The 27,967-nt window shown below is 42.6% G+C and overlaps 1 protein-coding gene and 2 long non-coding RNA genes across 4 annotated transcripts in view; 2 read left to right on the forward strand and 1 right to left on the reverse strand.

Moving 5' to 3' along the window:
* The window catches only part of GABRA2 (gamma-aminobutyric acid type A receptor subunit alpha2), a 74,355-nt gene that overhangs the window by 34,421 nt on the left and 11,967 nt on the right, over positions 1–27,967 (forward strand). For both annotated transcript variants that reach the window (XM_081208965.1, XM_081208966.1), the window contains 3 exons: positions 12,729–12,949; positions 14,483–14,565; positions 26,142–26,285. In XM_081208965.1, coding sequence (XP_081065091.1) covers positions 12,729–12,949; positions 14,483–14,565; positions 26,142–26,285 — 448 coding nt within the window. The remainder of the gene's footprint in view (positions 1–12,728; positions 12,950–14,482; positions 14,566–26,141; positions 26,286–27,967) is intronic.
* On the reverse strand, positions 1,153–3,571 carry LOC308595217. Its single transcript, XR_014011930.1, has 3 exons — positions 3,479–3,571; positions 2,013–2,198; positions 1,153–1,855 (listed from the first exon to the last, which is right to left on the reverse strand). It is a non-coding gene; the product is annotated as an uncharacterized lncRNA (long non-coding RNA).
* LOC308595218 lies at positions 3,564–12,110 on the forward strand. The gene is made up of 3 exons (XR_014011931.1): positions 3,564–3,794; positions 8,692–8,762; positions 11,774–12,110. It is a non-coding gene; the product is annotated as an uncharacterized lncRNA (long non-coding RNA).

Raw genomic sequence — 27,967 nt, forward strand, 5'->3', positions numbered from 1 at the left:
ACCCATGACACTGAGATTAAAGAGTCTCATTCTCTACCAGTTGAGCTATCTACCTCAGAGGTTGTTGCTGAACACCACTTTAATGAAGTGTGAGCCTAATACATAAATAGAAGCAGAAACACAGGTAAGCTACCGATGAAGCTATGATAAACAAGGCCATGTTTCCCCTTATTTTAATTACTGCTATTATGGGATGTAATCCACCGAGAGCAGTCAAGTACAACATTCCTTGTTTTCCTAGAGTGGACATGCAAAGGAATGTTTGGTCCAGCCCAGGGGTCGGCAAGGTTTAGCTCGCCTGGGCTGGTTCACTCCAGTGGAGATCCCTCTGTGGGCCAGATTGTGTGCCCGTGATTTCTGGCGTCTGCGCAGATGCGATTTCCGGTGCTGCGGAAGTGAGTCCCTGCACCACACTGTGCCGGTTTAGCGCAGTGCGAGGGGAATCACTGAGCGGGCGGCTCAGTTTGGTGGCGGCTCGTGGGCCGGTTAAACAATCCCCGTGGCCGCTTGTGGCCCATGGGCCTTAGGTTGCCTACTCATGGTCCAGCCAGTCGAAACTGTTCCTCTTGGCCTGGAGCATCCTTCCTTGCATGTGACTAGTGGGTGGGCTTGATCTTTCCAGACCTGGTAAAAGGCCAAGGCATGCTACCACTCTCTCCCCTTTTCCATCTTCTTTTCGTCCTGCGAACCTCCACCCAAGCGGTCCCTCAGGCCATCTCCCTTATGGGGTAAACCTGTTTTTATACGTTTGTAACTTGAAGCCTTAAGCCTGCCTGATCGTGAGCAAACTTTCTTTTTATTGCTTATGAATAAGACTGTGGTGTCTTTATTCTTTTAGGAGGGATTCAAGGGGTCTTACCAGGAAAATATTAGAACACATTTCAATCTGGACAATCCAGATTGAATTGTGTATTGTCTCAAGAAACTTGCATGTTTGCAGCTTGCTTTCTGCTGTGTAAAGGGGGATGCACTCTGCTAAGTAAAGGAACTTGTTAGCGCAAGTTAGGAAGGATATTAATAAACAATATATCCTCTCCTGCCACCATGAACATTCCCACAGCTACAGCTGTGTAGAGTCCTGAAGAAAATGCCTATCATTATGATGGGTGGAGGCAGCAGAGAAGTTCAGGGGAAGCTCTCTCCCTACCACTCCAACATAGATATGGCAATTTTTGACTTGGATTGCAACTTGCAACCTTTGTCTATTGAACTCAGTGAGAACCACAGAGAAACTAGCCCATCACCCTCTCTAGTCTTGCCGCTTCATCTGTACTTATCCTCCTCTGGATTCTCATTTCTTGAATACAGTAAAATGGGGCAAAGTGATGAAAGAAATCCAGAATCTGGCATGTAGACACATGCTTACTTACATGGTTAAGCTAACCCTAAAGCATTATATGGGACGGGAAAGGAAAATGGAGACAAGGAATTGGAGCAAAGGCTTTGGCTTCACCATGTTGCTTCTCTTCCTTCCTCCTGTGCAGATTGCATAGGACATGCACAGCTTGTGTTTCCTGACATCTACCACATGAACAGGGGGAGTATGGGTGCTACATGTTTTTCAGAGACAGAAATGAGGTAACGTAAGTCAGATATTTTTCTGCGCTTGTAAAGATGACCGCAAGTGGGATTTGAACTCTACCAAGCTCTTGAAGGCAAAAGAAATAGAATCTTCAAAAGTTACTCTCTCCTGTGGTATCCTCAGTTTTCAATTTTGCCTTCAATAAAGCGGTTCCTTGTTACCTCTCTGAGATTTCATTTGTTGGTTCAGGCTTGTAGTTTTATTTTCTTTGTTTCCTCTCTCTGTTTTTGTGTGTTTGTTTTTGTTTGTTTTTTGTGCTGCCTCCTTCTGTTTCTGAAAAATAGAATAGAAAAGAAGAGTAGTGTTTTTCTCCTTTCCTTCCCTTCTGCCAGCCATTTTCCTTAGCCCTGAATTCCATTCTCATTTTGTCTCTGTGACCCAATATCGTTCGTTCGTTCTCTGTCTCCGTGGCAGGACCAGCTGTCTTTACCTCAGCCTGAAGATCCTTATCTGTGTCTGGGCACTTCATTTCCATATTCCATTTTCTCCAACCCCATTTGTTTTCAGTTACTGCCACACAACGTGGCGAAAGCTCTCAAGAAGTCTTCCATTCCCTGCAAACAGCATCTGTGGGCCTCTCAGCTCTCTTGATGCTAGCTAGCTTCAACTTCAGTCCCTGTGCAGGGAAAAAAAAGGCAGACATAGTAATTTCCACTAATTCCCAGAGCCTTCCTTGCATCAAAAAGCAACTCTGGCAATGGAAACCCCACAAGGCCCTGGTGCTTGGAGTGCCTTTAAAGAGCTTTTCCCCCTCTATCTTTGAGTGCCAGACAAGGCACCTCAATGGTGTCTGCACTGTCCAGGCTGAATTTATACAAGCTGGGAGGTGGAGGCAGCAGCGGGGTGCGAGCAGAGTTCTGTATGTCTGGATCCTAAACCCAAGTCCAAGATGGTGAAGTTGCCTGCCTTAGTCCCTAAGGTTATTGAGTCTGAACTGGATACACCTCTTCAACACAACCGTGGCTAATGCAACTATCATTAAATGTCGGAGCAACAAGTCATGGATCAGTTGCAAGGATAAATTGCTGCTTGTTGATGCACCGGTGACAGGATCAGTCCATCACATACTTCATCCTAAGGACTTGGATGCACAACTTGAGGGCCCTACAGAGCAGGAACTGGATTTGGGTCTCAAGTCAGCGCATGCGGGAGTCGGTGATGTGGGCCACTTCTTCTGCCCCCATCTTTGCCAGAGCTTCTCTCTTGAGAATGGAGGACCTGATAGATGCAGCTAACCTGAAGCTCAATGCTCTCTTAAGCTTTAAAAGCTGGCAGTATTTATTTCAGATGTGATTCAGTTTTCAGGTTGCTTATTGGTGACAAGTGACTTGGTAAGGAGAGTTCTCTGGTTGTGCCACTGGGAGGTGGTTGTTCTCTTCTGCTCCAGTTCAGCTATGGAAATCTATGGCGGGGGAGTAATGCTCTTAAGAGCTGCTGCACTCCAGGATGTGCTTCTGGAATCAAAGGATGAAAATAAGGCCATGCCCTCAAGCCCCTAAGAAGGATGACAAGTGCTCCTTTCAGATCCTACCAGTCCCACCAGTTCCTCCACCAATCCTACCAGGCCCTTTGATTTCTCAGACCCAACAGAAGAGGGAGAGAAGTTTGGTCCTCCTATTGCTCCTGGAATAAAGCTCTCAGGGGAACCAGAAGCCAGCAACAAGAAACATTCCTTAGATTTTGTTCATTCAACTATTTCAGAAGATACAAGCATCAATTCTGAAACCAGCCTATAGGAGGTCTTCTCCCCCTTTATTTGTACAGATGTCAGGCCATCATGTCAGACCTTTGGGTCCTGGAGACCATCAAACAGGGTTTTCATCTGGAATTGACATCCCTACCTCCCTCACAAAGGGGGATTTCTGTGCATGTAACAATATGACCTCCAGGCCTCACCTTGTTATATAGTTTTTTCTTCCTGTCTTGAGTTTTTTGAACTACGCATGGTCCAGTCTGTCTGAGTCCCTCCCCCCCACTCTTTATTGGTTATCCATCAGAGAGTGTTTTTTGTTTATTTGTTTTTCATTGGCTGTTCCTGTTATCTGTTCTGCTTCTCCTTCTCTGGCCTGTCATAATGGAAAACTGAGAATTTCAGAGGAGATAAGGATTTTTGAAGCTTCTATTTGGAGCTACAGATTTGCCTTCAACCACCAGGTGGAGCTCAAGTCCCACTGGGGCCATCTTTTTACCTGTAGGGGTATCCTCTTTATAGGTAAGAACCCAAATGGTCTTACTTAAGATGATATTAAATCTGTGTCAAATGATATAGGTTGCCCTGCATATTAGTAGACACCTCTTGCTTCATGCCTAGAGTAATGTAATCATAGAATTGTAGCATTGGAAGGGACCCTGCTGATCATCTAGTCCAAGCCCCTGTAATGCGGGAATATGCACCTGTGTCAGCCTGGAGCATTAAAGAGATTCACGTCATTAGGTGCAAACTACATGTTATCCTAAAAGGGACGCAGGTGGCGCTGTGGGTTAAGCCACAGAGCCTAGGACTTGCCAATCAGAAGGTCGGTGGTTCGAATCCCTGTGATGGGGTGAGCTCCCGTTGCTTGGCCCTGCTGCTGCCAACCTAGCAGTTTGAAAGCACGTCAAAGTGCAAGTACAAAAATAGGTACCACTCCAGCGGGAAGGTAAACAGCGTTTCCGTGCGCTGCTCTGGTTCTCCAGAAGCGGCTTAGTCATGCTGGCCACATGACCCGGAAGCTGTACGCCGTCTCCCTCGGCCAATAAAGCGAGATGAGCGCCGCAGCCCCAGAGTCGGTCATGACTGGACCTAATGGTCAGGGGTCCCTTTACCTTTACATGTTATCCTGCAACTGCATGCAGTGAAACTCTCAGCTGTGTATTCCCACCAGTATTCTAGATCTAGACCCATTTTATCTCACTAGACCTAGAACTTTGCAGAGATAAAAGCTGCTTGGTGGTGTGCTGGAGTTTGGGGGGAAATAGACTAAAGGGCAAAAGCTAAGCAGTCCTTTTCTCTCCATTTGCTTTTCACTTCGCGGTGTACTAGGTACATGCAACTGCATGGTATTCTGCCCCCCAGACTCCTTCGGAGTAAGCTGGATGTCTCTATTTGTTCCCAGTCTAACCTTACTTTCAATCACTGCTTTACAAGTTTAGGCTCAGTGCATTAGTAACAATGCTTTGAGTGAAGGATGCAGAGATGATTTTCGGCTTTATTATGTAGAATAATAGAGACCATCAAAAGGAAGGCAAAGTGCAAGGATAAAGCAGATTGCACCTTTGGAGATTCAGCTGTCTTGTAGCTGTTTTTATGAAATGTGTAAGCTTAGTGTTGTGATGAAAAAGCCCTAAAGAATTGCAAAGAAGCCAGTGATGTAAATTTATTCTGACATTAGCCTGAGAGGAAAAGCTGTGTTCACTTTAAAAAATTAAAAAGAAAGTTACTCCCCTAAAACACAAAACAGAAAAACAAATCAGGAACTCTGAACAGTTAATCACCATAATTGACAAAGGAAACCTATAACATTAAGTCCTGATTTAAATAGCTAATTGCATATTCACTTCATTTAGAAAAATGTACAGCACATATCCTTACAATCAGGAAAAAGAAGGATGGATTTAGAAAATGTGTTGGTGTCCCCTGCCCCCATTGTCTTCATTGCCATGTTGTAAGAATTCAGTGCTGCCCAAAATATTTTAACTGTTAAATCCATCATGCATTGGACTCTTTCTGAAGCCCTGGTTTCACTGCAATAAGAAGGGAGGGTTTTTACTGACCCGACGGTGTATTAGAGGAGTCTTGGCCATGCAAGTCACATTTGCAGTTGCCCAGACTGAAGTTTAGACCCAGTCTGGCAATTCACTGGAGACTTTTGGCAATGCAGATGGTGTTAGAGTGAGGCATATTACAGATTCTTCCCACATAAACTTCTTGTTCTACCCTTACAGTATTTTTTTTGGGGGGGGGCTGTGCCTCAGTGGTTCCCAGTCTGCTCATGTAATACAGTGGACGCTCGGGTTGCGAACGTGATCTGTGCAGGAAGCATGTTCACAACCCGCAGCGTCCACAACCCGCAGCGCCGCGTCTGCACATGCGCGGGTCATGATTCGGCACTCCTGCGCATGCGCAGAGCACAATTTAGTGCTTCTGTGCATGTGCAAGCGCCGAAACCAGGAAGTAACCCGTTCCGGTACTTCTGGGTTCAGCGCGGTGCGCAACCCGAAATCACGCAACCCAAAGCGTCTGTAACCCACGGTATGACTGTACTAGAATAGGCCTTTAGAACTTCTATTCTGGTGAAAACCCAGGCATACTTTTGCTACTTGGCACTTATGAGGTCCTGATGACAGTTCTGAAGAGTGCACTGGGACATTGGAAAGACCCCTGTGCTGAATATATGAGAGAGATGTATGAAATTTTCAATAGTTCAGCATGTGTTGCACCCCTGGAACTTCTTGCCATTTGGAAACTGGTTGAGGAATACACAGTTACTATTAAGGATGGGAGAGAAATTCAGTTTGGGTCACTTTTCAACACGGACCTACCTAATCCATGCTTCTCGAAGCAATGCGTCAACCGAAATGCAAGTAGCCTTCAAAATTTGCACTTCTTTTAATTTTGTGATTTTGGTTCTGCAAACCCGCCCCCCTCAATGTTTACATTAGGGTCAAGCGTACCAAAAAAAGTACACATATTAGTGCTGATAACAGAAATGCTCATAATATGGAAAATTGCTTGCAAAATGTGTGCATTAGAAGAAATATGCATCAGAATGCTGATGGATTTTTGTGAAAACTTTTCTTTTTTTAATCAAACTGATGCAGAAACATGGCAAACGGCATTTAAGGGGGGGGTGAGAAACTGAAATTGACAGATTTGTCTATCTCTAATTACTGTTCAAGTTTATAAGTTTATTGTTCTGGCCAAAAGACCATGACAAACATGTAGCAATAGTGTTAATAAAATAATACAGAACAAGCATCCATAATATGAATCAACATCTACGATGTAAGAGAGATAAGATACCAAAGACACCAACAAGCTTAAATCTAGTTTGATTAATTACTGTTGTTAAGGAACTTTCTTCAGAATCCTTATTGATGTTTGGCACAAAGGTTAGAATTCATTAAAATGGAGCAGTAAGGAATTACTCAGCAACAAAATGAATTGAGGGAGCCACACCACTTTTTCTGAGTGTGTCTCACTCAGGTACATATCACAAAACATCTATGCTTGAACACCTGGCAGAAGTGTGTGCTTTGAACATTTGTTTTTGAAAATGCTGTTTGCGCAAAACAGCGTCATTAGCTTCCTAGATGTGTTTCTGATACAGCACAGTAATGCTATTAACAGTTCTGAAACTAAAACAAGGCAAAATTAAATTAGAAATGCTTATCACTAAATTGCCTTATGACTATGAAGATGGTATGCCAAGGAATTGTGTGTATGTTGTTTATATATATATATATAAAAGTTGAGAAGCAATAATTTGTAAGCAAAATATATATATGAAAATGTCTGTGTTTACCAAAAGTATGATCCAAACACCCCTAACATGAAATGGCGAGGCTACAGTGATTTTGGACTAGTCATTCGCATGTCTCCAGATTTTCATCCACTCATCCAAGAGCACTGATAACTGAACTGAGGAGCAGCTGGATTTCACTCTCTGATTTATCAGCCACAAGGGAGGTGGGCATATACTTTCATCACTTACAGAAATTTATACATGCCAATATTTCACATCTACTTGTACCAAGTAGATTTATGAGATGCTGTTTAGTGAATACAAATGCATAACAGAACATCTGCAACAAAAGGTGAAGTTTTCAAGGTGGGAATGTTGCCAAGGCCTACACTGAATCGAATTTGGGACATCCCATCCCACACTCACATCCAAACCTTCCATAAAACTGAATATCTCTTATACTGAATTTTGCATACAGGAGTAGAGAAAGCTCAGCCAGATTTCATCTTGAAGCTTTTAGGTTAAGTTATCAACTTTTGAATTCAATGGTGTATGCGCCCAGCCAGATTTCATAGAGTTCACCTTATAGAGCACTTCTGACTTTGAACAAGTCTGACTCTGTGCTATAACTGAAGAGGGTGGCAATTCAACAAGAACTGTCCTGATTGATCCACAAGCCCAAAAGGAGGGCCAGTGTGAGTGGTTTGGTGCTGGGGTTCCAAAAACAGATGTCAAAAACATCAGAGTGATCCGTGCTAGTGCTTTACTAGAAGGTGAAAGCTGACAAGACAGCCTCCAGAGCCCTGCTGCACTCCCAAACAGGAAACACATTCGTTATGACTTGTCTGTGGGGGGCTAATATGTTAAACAAGCTAAGTAAGATGGCAATAATAGCCCAATTAACACACCCCTTGCTTAGAGGCACCTTCCTAACCCATCTCTCAGATAAGGCAGTCAGCACGAGAAGCCTCCCCTCTCCAAACTAACTGAACCAAAACTAAGGCTTCAAAGTTTCAAAGCTGGGGTTCTCTTGACTACCAAGGTGGCATTTACAGGCCTTCCAGGACATTTGCACCATTTGGATCTACACAATCTGCCCCATGTGTTCTTCTGTAGTTCCCTTGGGGTCTCAAAGGAGGGGAGTCATGTGGTGCATTTGTTACTCGGCTGCAAGCAAAATCCACAACAATATAAAAACAAAACAAAACAAGATCAATCCTATCACTGTAATTGTGACAGTCATAATTAATAAGCAGTGCCACCATCCTCCAAGCCTTTGGAACCTATATCACAATCCTCCATGTTTCTTGTTCCAAGTTGGCTGTCTTAGTGCTATCTTGATACAAAGCATGCATCCTTTTACTTAGGAAGCTAGGTTTATCTGGACATGTGTGCGGCACCCCTGCTTTATAAAAGCACAACACCCTTCTTGAGCAGCTGCAATCATGTATAAACCTAGCCTGTTTTGCAAGACAGCTGCTTTCACGGCAGAGGCTTCCTCATTGAGGGGAGCCAACCCCAGTGCGGTGGTGTTTAAAGCTGCCTGCATTATCTCAGCAAACTCACTGACCTTCATCATGGTGAACATAATTCCAGCAGGTGGAATCAATACTATCAAATAATCACCATGGTTAAAAACTGATCAAAGTCCATCTTCCTTTCCAGGTTCGCCAATTTAATGCCCTGTCACTAGACAGGGCTGGCATCATCTGATACGGTACCCAAGGCAGACCCAGGTAACATCATCCATGCCACCCTGGGGGCAACCACAGCCAGGCATAGTTCCCACATACCCAATAGGTACCATTTGTTCCCACCCAGTAAATCCTAGGGGTCTGGTCCAGTTAGTCCCAGGCCATAACATGTCTGTAGTGGTCCTGGCTCCAGCAAACAACCCAAGGGTGTTGATCCCATGCTCCATATAGGTTTCCTCATACCAGGTCTACTGTAGGTTGCATTTTGTTGGTCCCAACAAATCCCTCCAGCTTGACTGATGGCATATAAAGGAGTTAACCATATGACCCCATCCCACATCTGCTTAGTATGACCCTAATCCCTTCAGGATACATTATCCCTTCTCGTCTCATTGCATTGACTGAGAAGGTAAGATCAGAGAGCAACTCTTGTACACACTGGGGTACTGATAGATAGGACAGGGTGCACTTGCTTAGCATAGCATTCAAATAACATTGCACCACACAATAATCATTTTTATCCAATGGCTTGAAATAAGTTGGGGAAACCACCATGTCCTTGCATTGGCATCTGTGTGCAGATCCAACAATTATAAGAGCCAGTATTTTCTGCTGATCGATGGGTCCAATCGAGGTAGAGATTTCCACTGCCGCTGTGGGAGTTGATGACAGCCAAGCTCCTGATCTACAGGAGCTGTAGAAACATCTTGGCACAAGTGTGGATACAGACAGTAGAGGAACCCTGGGACCCTTCAGATTATGATGGCTGTGACTGCTGCTATCCACTCCAGGTGCAACCTTTGAGAAGCAGACAAATATCATTTAGGCACAATTCTAGGCACATTGTCTCCTTGTACCAGTACTACACAAGTAGCTGTCCCAGCTGAGCTGAGCATTTCAGCAGCTTGCAATTGGCCAGAGGGCTTCCACCAGCGGGCTGAGTTGAGCCAAACCCTTTGCTTCCCCTGACACTGCAGCCACTACAGCCTATGAGTTGAAGCAACCTTTCCCCAGCCTGATAGGGCAACTTCTGTGGAGCTTGGAGGATCGGTTTCACTTCTTCTTGGTAGTCAGGGGTCTTTCACACCTGCTAGAACTTGCACTGTTTTCAAGGCCCACCCAGTTCTTGCATAAGTGCCAGTAGGAGTTTGAAGTCCCAGTCATAAGTGGAGCGGACTCGCCATTGCCTGTGTATGCCATGGGGGTGTTCTATCTCCATCTCTGCTATTGCTCCCCAAGCATCTTGATACATGGCTATAATCCAGTCAAGTAAACAGTGATTGCCTTGCATCTTCTGAGACCCATGCAGCTGCTGCCTTGGGGCTGGGTGTGCAGCCACATTGCTCACTGCCTCTCCCATCAAGAGACTCAAACTGCCCTCTCCTTCATCCCACAAATGTGACAGCCAGGCCAACAGTGTTTCGCGTGGCTACTGATGAAATTACTTAGCCAGCTCCATGAGCTCACCAGATTTATCATCATGAACAGTATTCACCTAGATTGGCAGGGCTGGGGCAGCACCAACCCTACACTATTTCACTTTAGCCTGCATCAAAGGACGTGCAGCCAGCCTAATTCCCTCATCATCATCACTACTTCCCCTTCCTCATTCAAGGTACTGTCCTCAGCTTTATCATCCCATCCTGATCATGACCAAGCAGGTCGACCAAGAATAGTTGTACCCTAGGGCGATGCAAACACCTTTTCTGTGCACATCAAGAAGCCAGTGCGAGCAGCTCCTTTTCCTGCTTCTCTAACTTTCCGCCTGAATCCCTTACAACTTCACAGACGGTAGCTTGCATATCTCTTTCCTGAGCCACATCCTCCTCCATGGCCTTCATCCACTCCTGCAAAGCCTTCAAGTCAATCTCCCTGCATTTTCAGCACAGGCAGAAACAGCCAGCCCACTGCCGAGGCTGCTTATCTTTCCCCAAGGGCTTCAGTGGTTAAATTCATCCACTCATAGCCAGCAGTTATAGCTGCTGGGTCTACTTAGACAGCTGACCAATCCTGGGAAGCCCCAAACCCACCCAGCACCTCTGCCACAGGCACCCATCCACTCTTCCTAACTCCAACCAGGAATTCACCATCTGGCTGCTATGACTCCCCAACACATCCTTACTTTGGAAACCTGCTAACTGTGCCTATTGTCCTGATTTTTTTTATGTTTTTGTATGCATTGGAAGCTATCTAGAGTGACTGAGACAACCCAGTCAGATGGGTGGGGTATAAATAATAACGTTGTTGTTGTCACTATCATTATCATCATTATCCACAGGCCAAAAGGAGGGCCTGTGTAAGTGGCTTAGTGCAGGGGTTCCCAAGAAAGATGTAAAAAATGCCCGAGTGATCAAAACTAGTGCTTTATTAGAAGAAGGCGAAAACTTACAAGACAGGCTTAACCTCTGGATCATGAGTTCAAGCCCCACCTTGGGCAAAATATTCCTGCATTGCAGAGGGTTGGACAAGATGACCCTTGTGGTCCCTTCCAACTCTACAATTCTACGAAAAGCCTGCAGAGCCTTGCTGCCAATGGAAGGATAGATGCTGAAACATCAAGCATTTGTCATGACTTGTCCTCGAGGGGCTAACATGTTAAGCAATACTGATAATTTTTTAAAAGCAAGCTATGTAAATTGGCAACACTAGCCCAGTTAACCCACCCCTTGCTAACAGACACCTTCCCAATTTTCATCCACCTCTCTGATAAGAGAGTAGCACAAGAAACCTAGTCCCTTGACTACCAAGATGGAGTGTACAGGCTTTCCGGGTCGTTTGCACCATTTGGTTCTACACAGGAGCTTGTGTCTTACTGCAGGGCAAGATTAGCACAAGCCCACTGTTTTTGGTATAGAGAGAAGTGAACGCAACGTGAGAAATGAAAGAAAAGGGTCAGGAGGGGCAAGAAATATCCATGCCAACAGTGCAATCCTATCCATTACTCTTACTAAAGAGTAAGCCTCGTTGAGCTCAATGGGGCTTATTCCCAGGTAAGTGTGTGGAGGATTGTATTCCAGGTTTACCTATTCTGAAGATATTTCCCTGTTTTCCAGGCTGCTGAAACTGAAGTTTGCATTACCAGAAGAAAATTAGCAGAATGGAAGTGTATCAAATGCTGCATTGTAATGCATGTACTCCTATTAAAAATATTTACTGTGGCACAAATTAACAAGAAGACCTCGCTTTTTTGCAATTACTCTACTGAATTGCAAGGAACTGGGACTGTCGATATGCAAAGCAACCATCATAGAATCACATTAGCTAGTAAAATTAAGTTGGAACACATTAGGTAGTAAAATGAAGCTGTATGTTTATCATTGTGTGTATTATTAATGAGGGGAATAACTAAGGCAACAAAATTCTTTAGCATAGTTTTGCAGGGTTGAATATTTTTGTGTTTTGGGGAATATCCTATTAAAGGACTTAAAACAACCCTTTAAAATAAAACAAAATGTTTAAAATTGAGAAAAGTGTTTTGGAGGAGGTAATAAAATTGAAAGATGGAATAAATTTATTGCTGTCTGAAAATATGGCATCTAATGTATAGGCCAGTTTTTCTGCATCTGTTTTTCATGAATGCAGCGAAGTGACTATAATAAAGATATTAAACATATATTGAGTTCCATTATGATCTTGCAGATCTGTTTAGGATATCTTCTTATTGATACCAGCACCTTCATGAAGTCATGGCATGAAGAGAAGCATTTTTTGGTTATTTTCTCCCCTTCATGCTATATTATCCACTACAGACTCACCAAAGTCCAAACTTAAACACAGTTTGGAAGTAATGTACACAGCAAACTTCATGAGCTATGCAGACATGCAGCAAAACTTTGAAAGTATGCACACACACACACACACACACACACACACACAATTTCTAAATATGTATTGATTGTTCTGCCTCTCCTTGCTTTTTCTCCAAGCTGGTAATGTGCTACTTTTACTTTATTGATATGGACTGATAGTAACTAACTTTAAAACACTTTTAATATCCCCCCACTTCAGGAATACACAATAGATGTTTTCTTCCGCCAAAGATGGAAAGATGAGAGATTAAAGTTTAAGGGTCCAATGAACATTCTTCGACTGAACAATTTAATGGCCAGCAAAATCTGGACTCCAGATACATTCTTTCATAATGGAAAGAAGTCAGTAGCTCACAACATGACAATGCCAAATAAGCTACTACGAATTCAAGATGACGGGACTCTCTTATATACCATGAGGTGCACATTTTATTTTGTCTTTTGATCACTGTCCTGGTAAGCTGTTCTCACTTTAGCATCAAGCCAGCATGTTCCCTATTATTAACACTCTCATTTCACAGCATCCTGTAGCAAACACTCGGGTAAGCAGACTCCTAACATGGCAAAATACGCCATCCATTTCCCAGAGGTACTGGATAAAGAAAAGAACTGCATCCTTCCCAGTGCCCTGATAATCTAAAGACCTCCTAGTAGCCTATTCACACATACATACCACCCACTGCATGCTATTAAACTAGCAGATGAATAGTTTTGAGATGCCCCAATACAGGTGGATCAGAGATCTGTTACATTTGCAAAAAATACATAAACTTAGCAGTTTGCAAATATTGTTTCATTTTGCATGTACATGTGGATTCTAAAAAAGGAGACTGCAGCCACTGCACTCCTCTACAGTGGTGCCTCGCAAGACGAAATTAATCTGTTCCGCGAGTCTCTTCATCTAGCGGTTTTTTCGTCTTGCGAAGCAACCCTATTAGCGGCTTAGTGGATTAGCGCTATTAGCGGTTTAGCGGCTATTAGCGGTTTAGCGGCTATTAAAGGCTTAGCGGCTATTAAAGGCTTAGCGGATTAGCGGCTAAAAGGCTATTAGCGGATTAGCGGCTTAGAAAAGGGGGGGGGAAGCGAAAAAAAATCGGAACACTCGCAAGACGTTTTCGTCTTGCAAAGCAAGCCCATAGGGAAAATCGTCTTGTGAAGCAGCTCAAAAACGGAAAACCCTTTGTCTAGTGGGTTTTCCGTCTTGCGAGGCATTCGTCTTGCGGGGCACCACTGTACTGATATTTCTGCTGTTGCGCTATCCAGGGCTTAGCATTTGAACCTAGGCTTGTGGTTTGTCTCTTTCAGCCCAACCACAAGCTGTAAACCAAGCACAAAGCTTGTTTGCAGCACATGGCTTGTCTAGAATGAGAACACTTATGAGCCTGAGTTCAGATGAATCAATAAGCCAAACCATGGCTTGGCACTGGGTAGCACAGAAGTAAGAGGTCCAAGGAATTAGTGGGTTGCCCATGGGAACACGGGAACCATGCTAAGCCATGATTTGACTTACTGTTACATGCAAACTGGTTTGCTGCATGTTTCTAGCTTTGATAGATGAGTCTTTGCTTTGATGCATTTATTTTTTGGGGTGATTTTATTGAAACAATCAACATTTAATTATTTATCAGTTTTATTTAAGGTACGTGCCTTTAATAGGACTTCTGTGTTCATGTGGCACGTATTTTTGAACTGAATGTTACTGGGTAACCTGTAGTTCCATAATTCACCATTTCATTCAGCTGGCCTTATAGTTTTGGGATCCGTTTTGTTGTGATGAGGCAGTGTCCTCTGAAGGATCAAATAAAACAAATAAAGGACGAATAGAGGGTTAAGTTTTAATTGATTTTGTGTAATTAATCTCTGCAATCTGTAAATTCAGTTTATTTTTATGGAATTGGTTTTCATGACTCTTTAACAGCAGACTTAAGTATACAGCGGTCTTTTCCCTTTTAGGCTTACTGTCCAAGCTGAATGTCCAATGCACTTAGAAGACTTCCCTATGGATGCCCATTCGTGCCCATTGAAATTTGGCAGCTGTAAGTAACATGGCTAAAAGCGCAGCCTCCAGCTAGTAAATATCTTACGTAGTTCAACATCTCATTTCTGCTCTTGGACTTGCTCACAATTTATGTATGCTTCAGCAATATTGTGCTGCATTATATGTTCTGGGGTTTTTTATATTTAAAATAATTCATTTCCAGTGCTTTTGTCTTTGAACATGTTAGCTAATTCGCTGGGTTCTTGTTTTCCAGAAGATATTATGGCCTAATTGCAGCATTCATTATAAGTAATGTCATTTATTGACCAATAGGTTTTAATCGTTATAGTAGCAGAGTGACACAGTTGTTAATACAGCACCTGGATAAGAATAATTACATACCTGATGCAGTGTGGAAATGAAATAAAATATCTGGAAAACATGTGCTTTGACCGAAGAGCAAGTCCTAAAATTTCAATACTTAGGAGTTATTTTTCAATACAATTTGGGGTGGAAAGCACAAATTCAACACCTACTTAACAAGGCCAAAACTCTGTCATATGCGCTCCTCCGATTTTTCTTTTCGGATGGAGCTTTGCATGTGCCCTCGGCCCTAAAGGTGTTCAAGGCAAAAGTGGTTCCCGTGCTAGCTTATGCTGCCCCGCTCTGGGCCGTGATGACAGATCTTGCTCCTCTTGAGACTCTGCAAAACCAATTCCTACGTCGGCTCCTAATGCTCCCCCTGTGCGTAAGCAACGCAGCCATACGACTAGAATTGAAGATCGCATCCTTAGAAACTTGCCTGTGGAAGCAAGTCTTCAATTATTGGTTATCATTGTGGCATAGATTACCAGACCATTATCTTGTCCAATGCTTATGGCGAGATGAATTCTCCAGCCTTTGGACTAGTAGAATTCACGCCAAACTCTTGAGCTATGGAATCTCTCCCTTAGATTCCCTAAAACTAGATCAAATCACTGCTCAAAGACTGATCCGCCAAAGACTGGATGACATCGATTTACAGCGAAATTATTCGCTGGGGGGAGGTGTTTGTTCGCCCCAGAACATTGGTATCACTTTAACTTACTGCGTTCCATCATACCTCTCCTCCCTTTCGACTGTTGCTCACAGGCTGGCCTTCACCAAAGCGAGGTTTAACGTTTTTCCCTCCAATGTCCTGAGACATAGATTCTCAAAGGGCCAAGCCTCCGCCATGTGTGTATGTGATAAGGAGACGCCGGAGTCGCTTCAGCACATTATGTTTACTTGCCCCTTGTTTAATGTGCCACGGGCAAATTTGTTGGGACCAATCATACAGAAGCTAGAGGGTACCCCACCAAAATTCCATCTTGCCCAAATCCTGCAGGATAAGGATATCCATACGACCCTGAGAGTGGCTAGGTTTCTGGTCGCTGTCCTTACCCAAAAGCGCTGCCAAGGTGCACTACAAGCTAATTAAGGCGCACTATGTCATTCCATCTTACAGTATTTTATTGTTATAGTGATGTTTTAGCGACTGTTTTTTCCCACGTGCACAAGCTGTTATTTATGTCTTGTTTTTTATCTGTATGGGCCTATGGCCGTAATAAATATCTATTCTATTCTATCCATGTGCTTTGAAATTACGCCAATGCAGTCCCTACACAAGCTGAAGTTTATCTTAATGTTTTGTTCTTTTGTACTTGTATGAAGGCTGTAGCAGGTAAAATCTTCTACAATGCTCTTCCAATGCAGCAAATGTGCTTTTTAAGTTGTACCAAAAAAGTGCAACTGAAAATGCATTTGCACTAAATAGTGAGCTGGTTCACACATTACTTTAAGTCAAAGTTTAGTTTAACTCTGATTTAAAGGTGAATATGTAGAGAGACTGTGCATGGGATTAAAATTGTGGCCCTTTGCTTATACCCAGCTCCTGCTTCTGTTTGGAGCTTTGCTATAGTTTGGCTCAGTGTTAAGTTCAACCCAAGCAAAGAACAATCCCTGGTTACAGCTCATGTTTTTTTGTAGAAAGAAACGAGCCAAACCATTCCACCCCGTGCACCAGCACACTGCGCTTAAGCTTAACTATGGTTTAAAGTGATGTGTGAAGCAGGCTAATATGAGGATAGGCTAACTGGTATGAGTCCATGCTTAATTCTGTTTGTGTGGTGGAAAGGTGACAATATATCTCACTAATATTTTGTTCTTCCTTTGAGAAGTATAGACTTTGCTCAGACACTACACAAAAAACCATGGCTTGTAAAATCACATGGGTTGTTGTGACATCTGAGCAGACATTTTGTGAATCATCTTTGCTTTGAAGCTAGTTTGAAGATCACACTTTGTGTAATTCTTTGTGATAAAATGTCCTTCACCAAACAAGTAATAATATACATTTTTATTGTGGTTGTGAATTATGTTTTATACATTGTGCTTTGAACTTAGGCATCAGCCTCTCAATTAGATTTAAGCAACTGCATCTCACCCAGGAGAAAGGATGTCTCTTTTGATGTGAATGCTCTTGCAAGTTTTCAAGGTAAAATAGGTTGAGTCACCTAAGAATTACATAATGAAAGAATCCTTAGTTGACACTGTTAGTCCACACGTGGACACAGACAAACAGGAGAGCCTCAACGGGTCTTAGGGAAGGGAGGCATTGGTGACTGAATAGGATCATTGTTTTGTCCAGGGTTTCCCAAACTTGGGTCTTCAGCTGTTTTTAGATTACAACTCCCATCATCCCTAGCTAGCAGGACCAGTGGCCAGGGATGATGGCAATTGTAGCCCAAAAAGAGCTGGAGACCCAAGTTTGGGAAACCCTGGTCTAGTCAGTTAAGGAATGACTCTGGATGCCTCAGATTTTAATTCCTGGACACGACCTAAAGAAAAAACAATATGTGCTCTGGTTAAGATCTACGGAGCAAATAAAAGTAGATAACACTGATGTGTTTGAATCTTTAATTTGAATTTTTGCTGAGAGTGTGTAAAGCAGAAATCTTTTTCCAAAGCATCTCTTTTGGTGAAAAGCTTCCTTTTTAAAAGAGGAAAATGCTAATGTATAATGCTGAGAGTGTCCAATAGTTTGATGAGGAGTGCAATTTGATGGGGAAAGGCTCTAAAAGGCTCCTGTTTTTCTTACAGGAAGTCAGGGCTAAGCAGTCTTTCCTTTTGTTATTTTCAATGGGGGGGGGGATTAAAGGCCTTATTACCACACAAAGAGCACCAGGTTTTTGTGATCCTTGGATGCTGTTTCTGAATGCTTCCCTTAATAAAGACCGTAAAACCTTCTGGCAAGTGGTCTCAGGAGTTTTGCATTCTTGATCACAAGCTCTATACCGTTGTATCTCAGCGCATGTCTGAGGACCACCTTAGAGCCAACTTTACAGACACAGATGATATTATTACCGTATTTTTTGCTCTATAAGACGCACCAGACCACAAGACGCACCGAGTTTTTGGAGGAGGAAAACAAGAAAAAAAATATTCTGAATCTCAGAAGCCAAAACAGCAAGAGGGATTGCTGCGCAGTGAAAGCAGCAATTCCTCTTGCTGTTCTGGCTTCTGGGATAGCTGCGCAGCCTGCATTCGCTCCATAAGACACACACATTTCCCCTTACTTTTTAGGTGGGAAAAGGTGAGTCTTATAGAGCAAAAAATACGGTACATCTTATTTAGGCTCTCTACTTGATGCTGTGCTATGAGTCACACCAAAATGGAACCCAGTTTCTGTAAAAGCCAGCCTCATTCCCTCCTCCTCATCACTACTTCCCCTTCCTCATTCTAGGTGCTATCCTCAGCTTTATCATCCCATCCTGATGGTGACCAAGCAGGTTAACCAAGAATAGTTGCACCCTAGGGCGATGCAAACAGTGTCCCTTTCTCTGTGCACATCGAGAAGCCAGTGCAAGCAGCTCCTTTTCCTGCTTCTCTAACTTTCCGCCTAAATCCCTTACAACTTCATAGACGGTAGCTTGCATATCTCTTTCCCGAGCCACATCCTCCTCCATGGCCTTCATCCACTCCTGCAAAGCCTTCAAGTCATCTCCCTGCATTTTCAGCACAGGCAGAAACAGCCAGCCCACTGCCGAGGCTGCTTATCTTTCCCCAAGGGCTTCAGTGGTTAAATTCATCCGCTCATAGGCAGCAGTTATAGCTGCTGGGTCTACTTAGACAGCTGACCAATCCTGGGAACCCAGTTTCTGTAAAAGAAGTCTTACCTGTGATTCCTCAGATCAAGAGTGGGAAGGATCCAAGGATTGATTAATAAACCTCTGAAACTTATATAAGTAAGGCAACCTTGGTGGACACCATTGTTGGATGCCCTTTTTACTACAGTGAATTGTTCTGGCATGATCCTTTCTAGATGGAAAAAGCAATGGTGGTACCTTTTTTTTTAAAAAAAGGGTCAAGCTTCTGATCTGGGAAACTGTAGACTTATTAGCCTGCCATCAGTCAAGGGGGAGTTGTATGCCAGGTTCTTAAGCAATGGAATGATTTCTTTCTTAGAATCTGAGAATATACTTACTGATTCTCAAGCAGCATTTAGAGAAGATTGTTCAACCCTTGATCACTGTCTGATCCTTTGTCACCTTCTTGAAAAATATACAAGAACCTTGTGAGGGAAACTATTTGCTGCCTTCATGGATTTAAAGGTAGCTTTTGGTTATATCTCCAGGGTCAAGTTATGGCAGAAAGTGGAAGAAATTCTTGTTGATAAAAGACTTCTCGCTTCTTCCTCTTTTGCCTTTGTATTGCAATAGTCTTTCACAAATCAGATGTGGTGATAAGGGACAGTTTACTAAAGATAAACCCACAACCAAGGGAGTTAAGTAAGGATGTATACTTGCTGCTACTTTGTTTAATTTGTTCCTAAATGATCCCAGAACTGTCTTAAATGACCCAGATGGACTCCTACCAAAACTAGGTAATAGGAATGAATGAAACTTTATTTGTGTCAGCCGTTGGCCATAGCAACCAAAAACATTGTGATATACACAGAACAAAATAAAAAGTCAATTATATAAAACACAGTTTAGGGTCCTGAATCAGCAGGTAATAGGAAAATTTGTATCTTACTTTATGCAGTTTTCCCCTCCTGCTCTATAGTTGGACTAAAATGCCTGTTATCTCAGTTTTTAATCTACTGTAATCACAATTGTTTAAAGTTCAATTATGGAAAAGCAAAGGTTTTAGCTTTTGAAAACAGCATTTCCCAGCATAGGTGGGTTTTAGATGATCAAATTATGGAGCAAGTTATATTGGGGGTAAAATTCAATCATGCTACATTGTGGTCTACTCACAGATACCTGGAACATGCTTTATAGAATAGGAGTGTAATTGTTATTGCATTTCACACTTAATTATTGAAGCTGAGCTTGAGCAATAAGATGAGATGGTGTTTATTTATTCATCTTAACGTATCAGATACCATTTTTAGAACAATTGTCTCACAAAGTGGTTTACAATCATTAAATACATCAGCCGTCATTAAAATACAACAATAAAATTTCTGAATTTGATTAGAATAAGGCAGATGAACAAAAAGTTTTTTTGTCAAATGCTTCACACCTCAGTCTGGGGGTGGAGCTGGGAAAGGCACACATATATCCAAAGTATAGGGTATGTGCTTCTGAGACCTGTAGCTGAGCATCCCAGCCCTTGGAGACCTTTCATTCTCAGTTCAGGTATGAGGTAGCTTTCAATTGACTATCCTAAAAAGTGTGCAAGAGGGGATGTTCCATAACCTCTGTCCCATGATGGGGAAAAGTGAAAGTCTTCAAAACAACAAAAAAGGAGCTCACCATGCACGCAGAGACTGGGGGGAAAATGAGTAAGAAGCTCTATAAGAAGCTAGTGCCATTCCTGTTGGATGGGAGAAAAATGATCTCTGTGCAGCAGGAGACAACGACTGAAGAAACATCCAAGGACCAGCAATATGAGTCTTCAGCCCATTACCCTTGATTGAGACGTCTCCCAGCACAGATCCAACAGAGGCAACCATTCGTTTACAACAACTAACACATCCTGCAATAAAGCCACAGCAGCACACATTGCAGAAGGTTGTTGTGCACCAGGAACTATTCTGGAGGAGCCTATAGGACACAGTAGGTCAGTGCAAGGGGAGCTCCTAGTGAGCAGCTTGCTCTAACAATAGCTATTGGTGAACTTTTTGATCCTCTGCCTGCATCTACCTCTCCTTTGCCCCGTTCCCTTTTGAAGAACTAGAGTCTTTTAAAAGGCCAATGCACATCTGAAGGGAGGTATGTTCCCTGAGCTCCACAGTCTCCCACCTAATCCATTTCCTGTGCCTGGTGCACTCAACACACCCTTGAGAATCCTGTCTCTGATTCTATAGGCCCTGGAACTACGGGATCTCTTCAGCAGGCTTCTACTTGCCAGCCTTGGATTTCATGATCCCTGATCTTCAGCATGAGACTCATAGTCAGGAACCTAGACCAGTGACACTGTAGGCTCCAACTCAGTGCCTTAGTCACTGAATGACTTGGGGATCATGACAGGCACCAAGTACACTGATTTCCTGAAGGAAGTAAAAGGGCCTGGGGCAACAGTGGCAGCTATATGTTGGTCTAACATGTTGTTCAGGCTCCTGCTCACCAGTAACTCTCACTGGTGAAACTGTGGGGAAAGCCTGCATCACTCAAGGCAGGATCACTTGAGGTCCTGTTGATCCTGGAGTGCAACAGTGGAAAGCACCTTGTGCCATGATGCCTGAGAGATGCAACCCATGATTTGGAATGACAAGATGGATCCAACGTTGCTGCTGCCTAATGTCGGTGAACCAGATGTGTGGGCCATCTCTCTCTCAACCTCCAGTTCTCATTTGAAGATTTATTCTTAACCTTCCAGAGTTAATTCTACATGGTTTCTAATGAGAGCAGTCCAAGCACACACCACAGTTCAGTCCTGGTCAGCCTCTCCTGCTTTCAAGTTTCACAGAGTTACAAGGTGAGTGGTTTTTGTTTTTTTTACACCTCTCTTAAATGTCCTCCTCCTCCTTGCTTTATTGCCAATGCTTTATGTAAAATTTAAGAACCTGGTTCAAACTGCAGCAACTTCATGACGCCTAGGTGCGCCATGAATGTAGTGTTTCTCAAAAGATGTTCACAACTGCTACATATACGTTGCAGCATATACATCTCTCACAAAATATAGGGGTTCCGCTATACTCATGGAAATACTCATGGAAATACCCCTGCATTCCCTCAAGCAAGCAGCCCTGAAGTGCATGCCTGAGTCATCATTAACAATAGAGAACCTGCTGTGCTTACCATATTTGCAACCGAAACCAAAGATACCTTGAACACTGTTTATCCACTGAAAATAAGGAGGGTGTAGCCTACTGACCAGTCCTTTATTTCATGCACAGGTGTAGACGAAGTAAACCCAAACGTGGAAGAAACAGAATGGAATGTCCCAGATAGAAAAGTATTCGCGACACCCTGATCTGTGGAAGCGGAGTTTGTTGGAGAAGAAAACACCCCAAGATGCAGAAGCCAAACTAGCCCCACCTTCTCCTGGTGCTAGATAGAGTGGCCAACTAAATGCTCATATTAAGCAGTCAACCTGAGAAACAGGAGGCAAGTAGATAATGATGTCTGTGAAGGACCTGGTCATCAAATGGCAAAGGGCAGGTGAAAGCTTCAGCTTCTTACATGAGCAGATACAAATAAGACACAGAGATATGGTTTGTTTATTTAATCAAATTAAAAACAACAACACCATGACTAACATCTTAATACGTAACAGGTACCATTTTCATTATCACATTTGTGCCACTCATTTGGAAGGTAGGGACAACAAAGCTGATTTTATCAGCATGTCCTGGATAATGTCATTTTATTTTCCCTGAAAGCCCCAAATGTTGATTGGGCCAGCATGCTATCATTTACTTTAATATTTAATAAATTATAATGCTGCTTTAAATTGATCTTAACTGTGATCCTTTGTCTTTAAAAGTATAGTTAAGACAATAAAGAGCTCATGGATTTGGAGATAAGATGACCAAGTATTTTCATTTCTGAAAATGGAAGGGTCAGGTATTTCAAAATTACTCTTGTGCTATATATATTCTTTGTTTTTTTATGTTATTGTTTATGTAAATTTAAATGAACAATAAATAAATAAAGGGCTGTTTCACTGAACACCTCCGGTGGTTTGTTTGTTTGTTTGTTTGTCTTTTGCCACATTTGTGGGTCATGAAACATCCACTGTCTATTTCCAAGCAAACTGAAAACATAGTTTGGTAAACGTTGTTCAACTGAAACAAAAATGTTTCGATTTACAAGAGAAGAGTCGCTTGTAGAAACAACAATTCGTGGATGAAACTGAATAGAAAGTGCAGAACAACTTTAATCCGATTGGCTTCAGATAAATGCCTAGTCTATAAACAATAAGTGGGGGCAGTAAGAGAACCGCAGCAGAGGACAACCCAACAACAGAGACAGGAGAAGCATTGGGGGTGTTTTTTTTGCTTCGTGTTTTCCTTCTTTCTCTCCCTCCACGATGGGGTGGAAAACCTCCCTCTTCTCCTCTCCCATGTGCAGCCATCGCTGCTTGACAAGTAAGTACAGTGGTGCCTCGCAAGACGAAATTAATCCGTTCTGCGAGTCTCTTCGTCTTGCGGTTTTTTCATTTTCTGAAGCATGGCTATTAGCAGCTTAGCGGCTATTAGCGGCTTAGCGGCTATTAACGGCTTAGCGGCTTTAAGAAAAAGGAAACAAACTCCCAATAACTCGCAAGACGTTTCGTCTTGCGAAGCAAGCCCATAGGGAAATTCATCTTGCGGAACGACTCAAAAAATGGAAAACTCTTTCGTCTTGCACGTTTTTCGTCTTGCGAGGTACCACTGTAAAGGGTATAGAATGGGGACGCTGGGAATTCACATTTTGATCGCAGCTGGAAATGAATTTAGGGGCTTTGAAAGCTCAGCTCTCATTTGAGGTTGGCTTCTCTGAGCCTCCAACTTCTAATCTGAGACTGGGTCTTGATTCAGGCTTTAGGTCCAGTTTTGGTTGCCCTGTATTATGACATCTGCCAGGAAAGAAGGGAAATGTGTCCCTGTTAATTTACCTCTCAGCAACATTTGATATAATCGGCCGTAGAGCAACTGTCCAAATTGGGGGTGGGTGTCATTGCTTTGCAGTGATGCCAGTCCTCCTTGGATGGTCCTTTTCAGGGGGTAATGCTTGGGCAGTGTTCTTCGGCTCTGTGTAGCTTTCAGCGTGGGGTTCCTCAGGGTTCAAATTTATCCCCTATGCATTATGTGTAGTGCTGCCTTTGAAGATGGTTTGGAAACTTCAACAGGTGCAGAATTTGGCAATCAGTAAGCTTATCAGGGCAATTAATTTAAGCATATTATGCCAATCTCATGGTGTAGAAGGCTGGATGTCCTAGAGTATGATCATTGCCAAAACCAAATTATTGATGACTTTCTGAAATTTACACAGAGGAAATACATGTTTTAGGACAAATTTCCAGTTCTTTGGGAGCAGTTTTCTAATATCTGGCCTGGAAATGGCTCTAATATTGCAGGTGCAAAGAAGAGGTTTGCTATACCTGTGGAGAAGAGAATTGCACAAGCTATGGCTATAAGAACTTCTGCAACCTGCTTGCAGCATTTTTCTGTACTGCTTATGTGGTATTCTGTGAAGTGGTTTGAGTCTTCAGTAGCTATTTATTGATGATGTGATCATATTAGGGGTTAAGGAGAAGGTTATGGTTGAATTCCTTCATTTGGACTTCTCATGAGTGGAACATAAGGACACAAAGAAATCGAGGCGCAAAAAAATTGTGATGAATTTTGCATCCACAAGAATTATGATAGTATAGTTATCTAAGTACTCTGGTGCTAAAGGTTTATAGTTTGCAGTTGTCTATGTTGGTATCTCTGGGCAACATTGAGGTGTGCTGATTTTCACCTTGATATTCATATTGAAGCAGGAATTTCTTCTCTGGATGATCACAACTAGTTTAATGATGTGTCCATGAAGCCCTTTATTATTAGTGCTCAGACATATGCCATTGTGCTGCAGTTAGTGAGAGTCTATAGCTGGCATCTCACAATGTCAAAGGATTCTGGATCAGCTATTGTAATAGCAATGTATAGTTGCTGTTAATCCACTTTGCTTTTATAACAAAATACGTAGCATATAAGTATTTTTTAAAATTAATACATAATAGCAGTCTTATTCATTTCTTGGTATATACAGGATTGTTTGTGTTATGGAAATGCATTATGCTTTCATACACTGCAAGTTTTAGTTTCTGGTAGAGTCTATGCTGTCAAAAGTTCCTGTAATTCAAATCTGGTAACTTACTTTCACAAATGCAAACCCATGTGATTTAATGCAGATACAATAACATGAATTCCCTTAAATCTAAATTAACAATTGCCTATAGGAAAAACCAACAATTTTATACAACTGAATCCATGTTTTCCATTGTAGGATAACATAAATGAAGTATCCCATTCTTTAAATATCTTTGCTCCATGGCATCTCCTGAAGGCCCATCGGATATCAGACTTCTAGGGGGCGAAATCATGAATAGATGTGGGGAAAATTTGCCCCTCCCAGATGTTGTTGATCTTACAACCCCCATCATACATGGCCATCTGCCATGCTTACTGGGACTGACGAGAGTCAGCAACATCTGGAGGGCCAGAGGTTTCTGACACCTGCCCTAAGATGTTAATGGGAGATGTTTACGCTGAACAGTCTTTTTAAATCAATTTTGTCACATCCAGTGCTTAATCTATTTTGACAGCAGATATACAGTATTTTCAAATCACAAAGCAAGGAATTTTGGATGCAGTTATGTCCTCCATATGCTCCTTTCTTCCCATGTTGTTCTCTCACCTGCTTCTGAGCAGGTATCAGCTGGACATATGTACATAGGGCCTGCCATCACTTGGGTGACAGTTAAGGGGAGGGAGCCAACCTATGCCCTCTCTCTTTCCCCAGTTTGGCTTCTCATCTCTGCTGAGACAAGCAGTGCAGGCCCCTGGGGAACACTGCAGGCCCAATGGATGGAGTGGGAGGTTGTGGTTGCTGCACTGGTGCCAGCACTGATCTGTAACCATCTCTGCATCCTGTCCTCTGCACATGGAGAACTGCTTTGCATCCTTTATGTGTACTCTTACATCAGGGATTGGGGAGTTTTGTTTTGTTGAGGGTCACATTCCCTTAGTGGCAATCTGTCAGAGCCACGTACCAGTAATAGGTGGGTCCAGAGCTCAAAGTGGGTGGGGCCAGCCCCTTCTCCCTTTTACGGCCACCCCTTTCCCCCCTCCCTCTCTGTCTCCCTCCCTGTCTCCTAGCTAAGGTGATGGCAGAGGGCCAGGGCTCTCAATGGATTTGCTTGTTGACAGCTTCTCCTCTTCTTCCCCCACCACTCAATCCATTTCAGGTTTTGCCCTTCCCATCCTATCTCTCCTACCTTCATGAAACTGGGCCAAGGCCTGCATAGGTTCTTCCCCACTGTCTTATATAGACAAAGCACTTCCAAGTTCCTACTGCTTAAGAGATCAAGAGAGTCAGCGAATATCAGAGGCTGTGCTGAATTCTCTGAGCAGCTATTCCCAAATAATTGCTCTCTTTTGAGCTGATAACGTGTCTTCTTATTTCCCCCCTGTAGATGCATATACATCTTCAGAAGTGACCTACAAGTGGACCTTCAATGCATCTAATTCAGTAGAAGTGGCTCCAGACGGTTCGAGGTTGAATCAGTATGATCTCATAGGGCAAACAATTGGAGAAGAAACAGCTAAATCAAGTACAGGTTAGTAAGACAAAGAAGAAACCGTTTGAGTCCTTTTTCCTTCAGCCACTGGTGCACTTTTGGCCATACATGCAGACTACACTCTGTGGCCTTGCCAGGTTGACTTGTGGACATAGGAAATTATAGATGCTAGAACTTAATTTAAGATACAGTATTTATATGCCACTGAATTACCAAAGTCTCTAAGTGATGTTACAGTAATATACTATATCATAGAGGGCTTCCATATGGGAGCTCTAGGCTGCAAAATGGCTCATTTAGATATAATTCTCTCTGTGTTAATTGGAATGTGAACGTCCACATACTCCATTTTTTAGTTTTTCTTTCTCAGTGACCTATCATCATGGTTTGAATTTTTCTGTGCTGTGCTTTGTGGCTCCTTGCCCTAATCATTACTCCCTACCCTCCATTACCTTTTCCTATTTGTGGCATGTACACAGATATTTGTGTGCCTGTGCACATAAAATAAATAAATTGCCAGACATTCACAAGAGCAAACATTGCCAATCTTTACTTATCATGTTTCATGGTTACTTACCATGTTTCAAGGGTGTTTTTTTTGGGGGGGGGGTGTTATCTATTTCTACAGTGGTACCTCGGGTTACATACGCTTCAGGTTACAGACTCCGCTAACCCAGAAATAGTGCTTCAGGTTAAGAACTTTGCTTCAGGTTGAGAACAGAAATCGTGCTCTGGCGGTGTGGCGGCAGCAGGAGGCCCCATTAGCTAAAGTGGTCCTTCAGGTTAAGAACAGTTTCAGGTTAAGTACGGACCTCCGGAACGAATTAAGTACTTAACCCGAGGTACCACTGTATTGGTTTGTTTTTTAAAAAAATAATAATAATAGGTCCTTGGAACTGGATTGCTCAAATTCAGGTGTACCATCTGCATGTGGGAAGTGGTACAAAAATGTGTGCTTGCACCACTTGGACTACCAGAATCAGAATGGCTGGAATGTGTTCTAAAAAGTTAACACACACATGACAAACCATACGCCCAAAACAGTGTGCTAAGGAGCAATAACATGGGTTATTTTTATTTAACAAGAGTTTCCATTGTCAGCAGAAATCTGGGTTAAATATAATTTTAAAAAATATGGGCTGCCATTTTGATGATGACAATGTCAGGTGGACACTGCAAAAAAACTGCCGTGCATGAGCTGCACAATAAACCCCCATCTGGGAAGTATCTGGAGTCATAGTTCCGGATGATTCAACAATAGTGGAGTCTCACATTCACTTTTGTAGAGACTGCAGAGTAAAGGAAAATGTTGAGATCCAGAGAATTGTGCATTTAGTTCTGTACTCTTCCCCATCACGCAAATCACGTTTTAGACCAAAGTGAGCTTTAGGTGCAGCTTTTAATGCTTTGAGGGTGTGCTGCTCAAAATTAAACTATCAATCAATCCAGCCAGATGGGCAGGCTATAAATAACTACTACTATGGTCAATGACCAATATTCAATATGAAGCTTTGTCCAAATATATAAAATAGTATCAAAACAAAGTAACTAACCATAACAATAACATTACTAGCAACTGTATCATACTATAAAATGCCAGGCATAGAAAGCAAAAGTATAAGTTTGCTGAAATTAGTTCTTAGGCGTGCTTTTGTGGGGCTCAATCTTTGTTTGGATTTACCGACATACAGCTTTTTGGAGAGGGGCGTGTGTGGATACCT

Source organism: Podarcis bocagei, assembly GCF_964188305.1.
Source record: "Podarcis bocagei genome assembly, chromosome: 9".
NCBI lineage: Eukaryota > Metazoa > Chordata > Lepidosauria > Squamata > Lacertidae > Podarcis > Podarcis bocagei.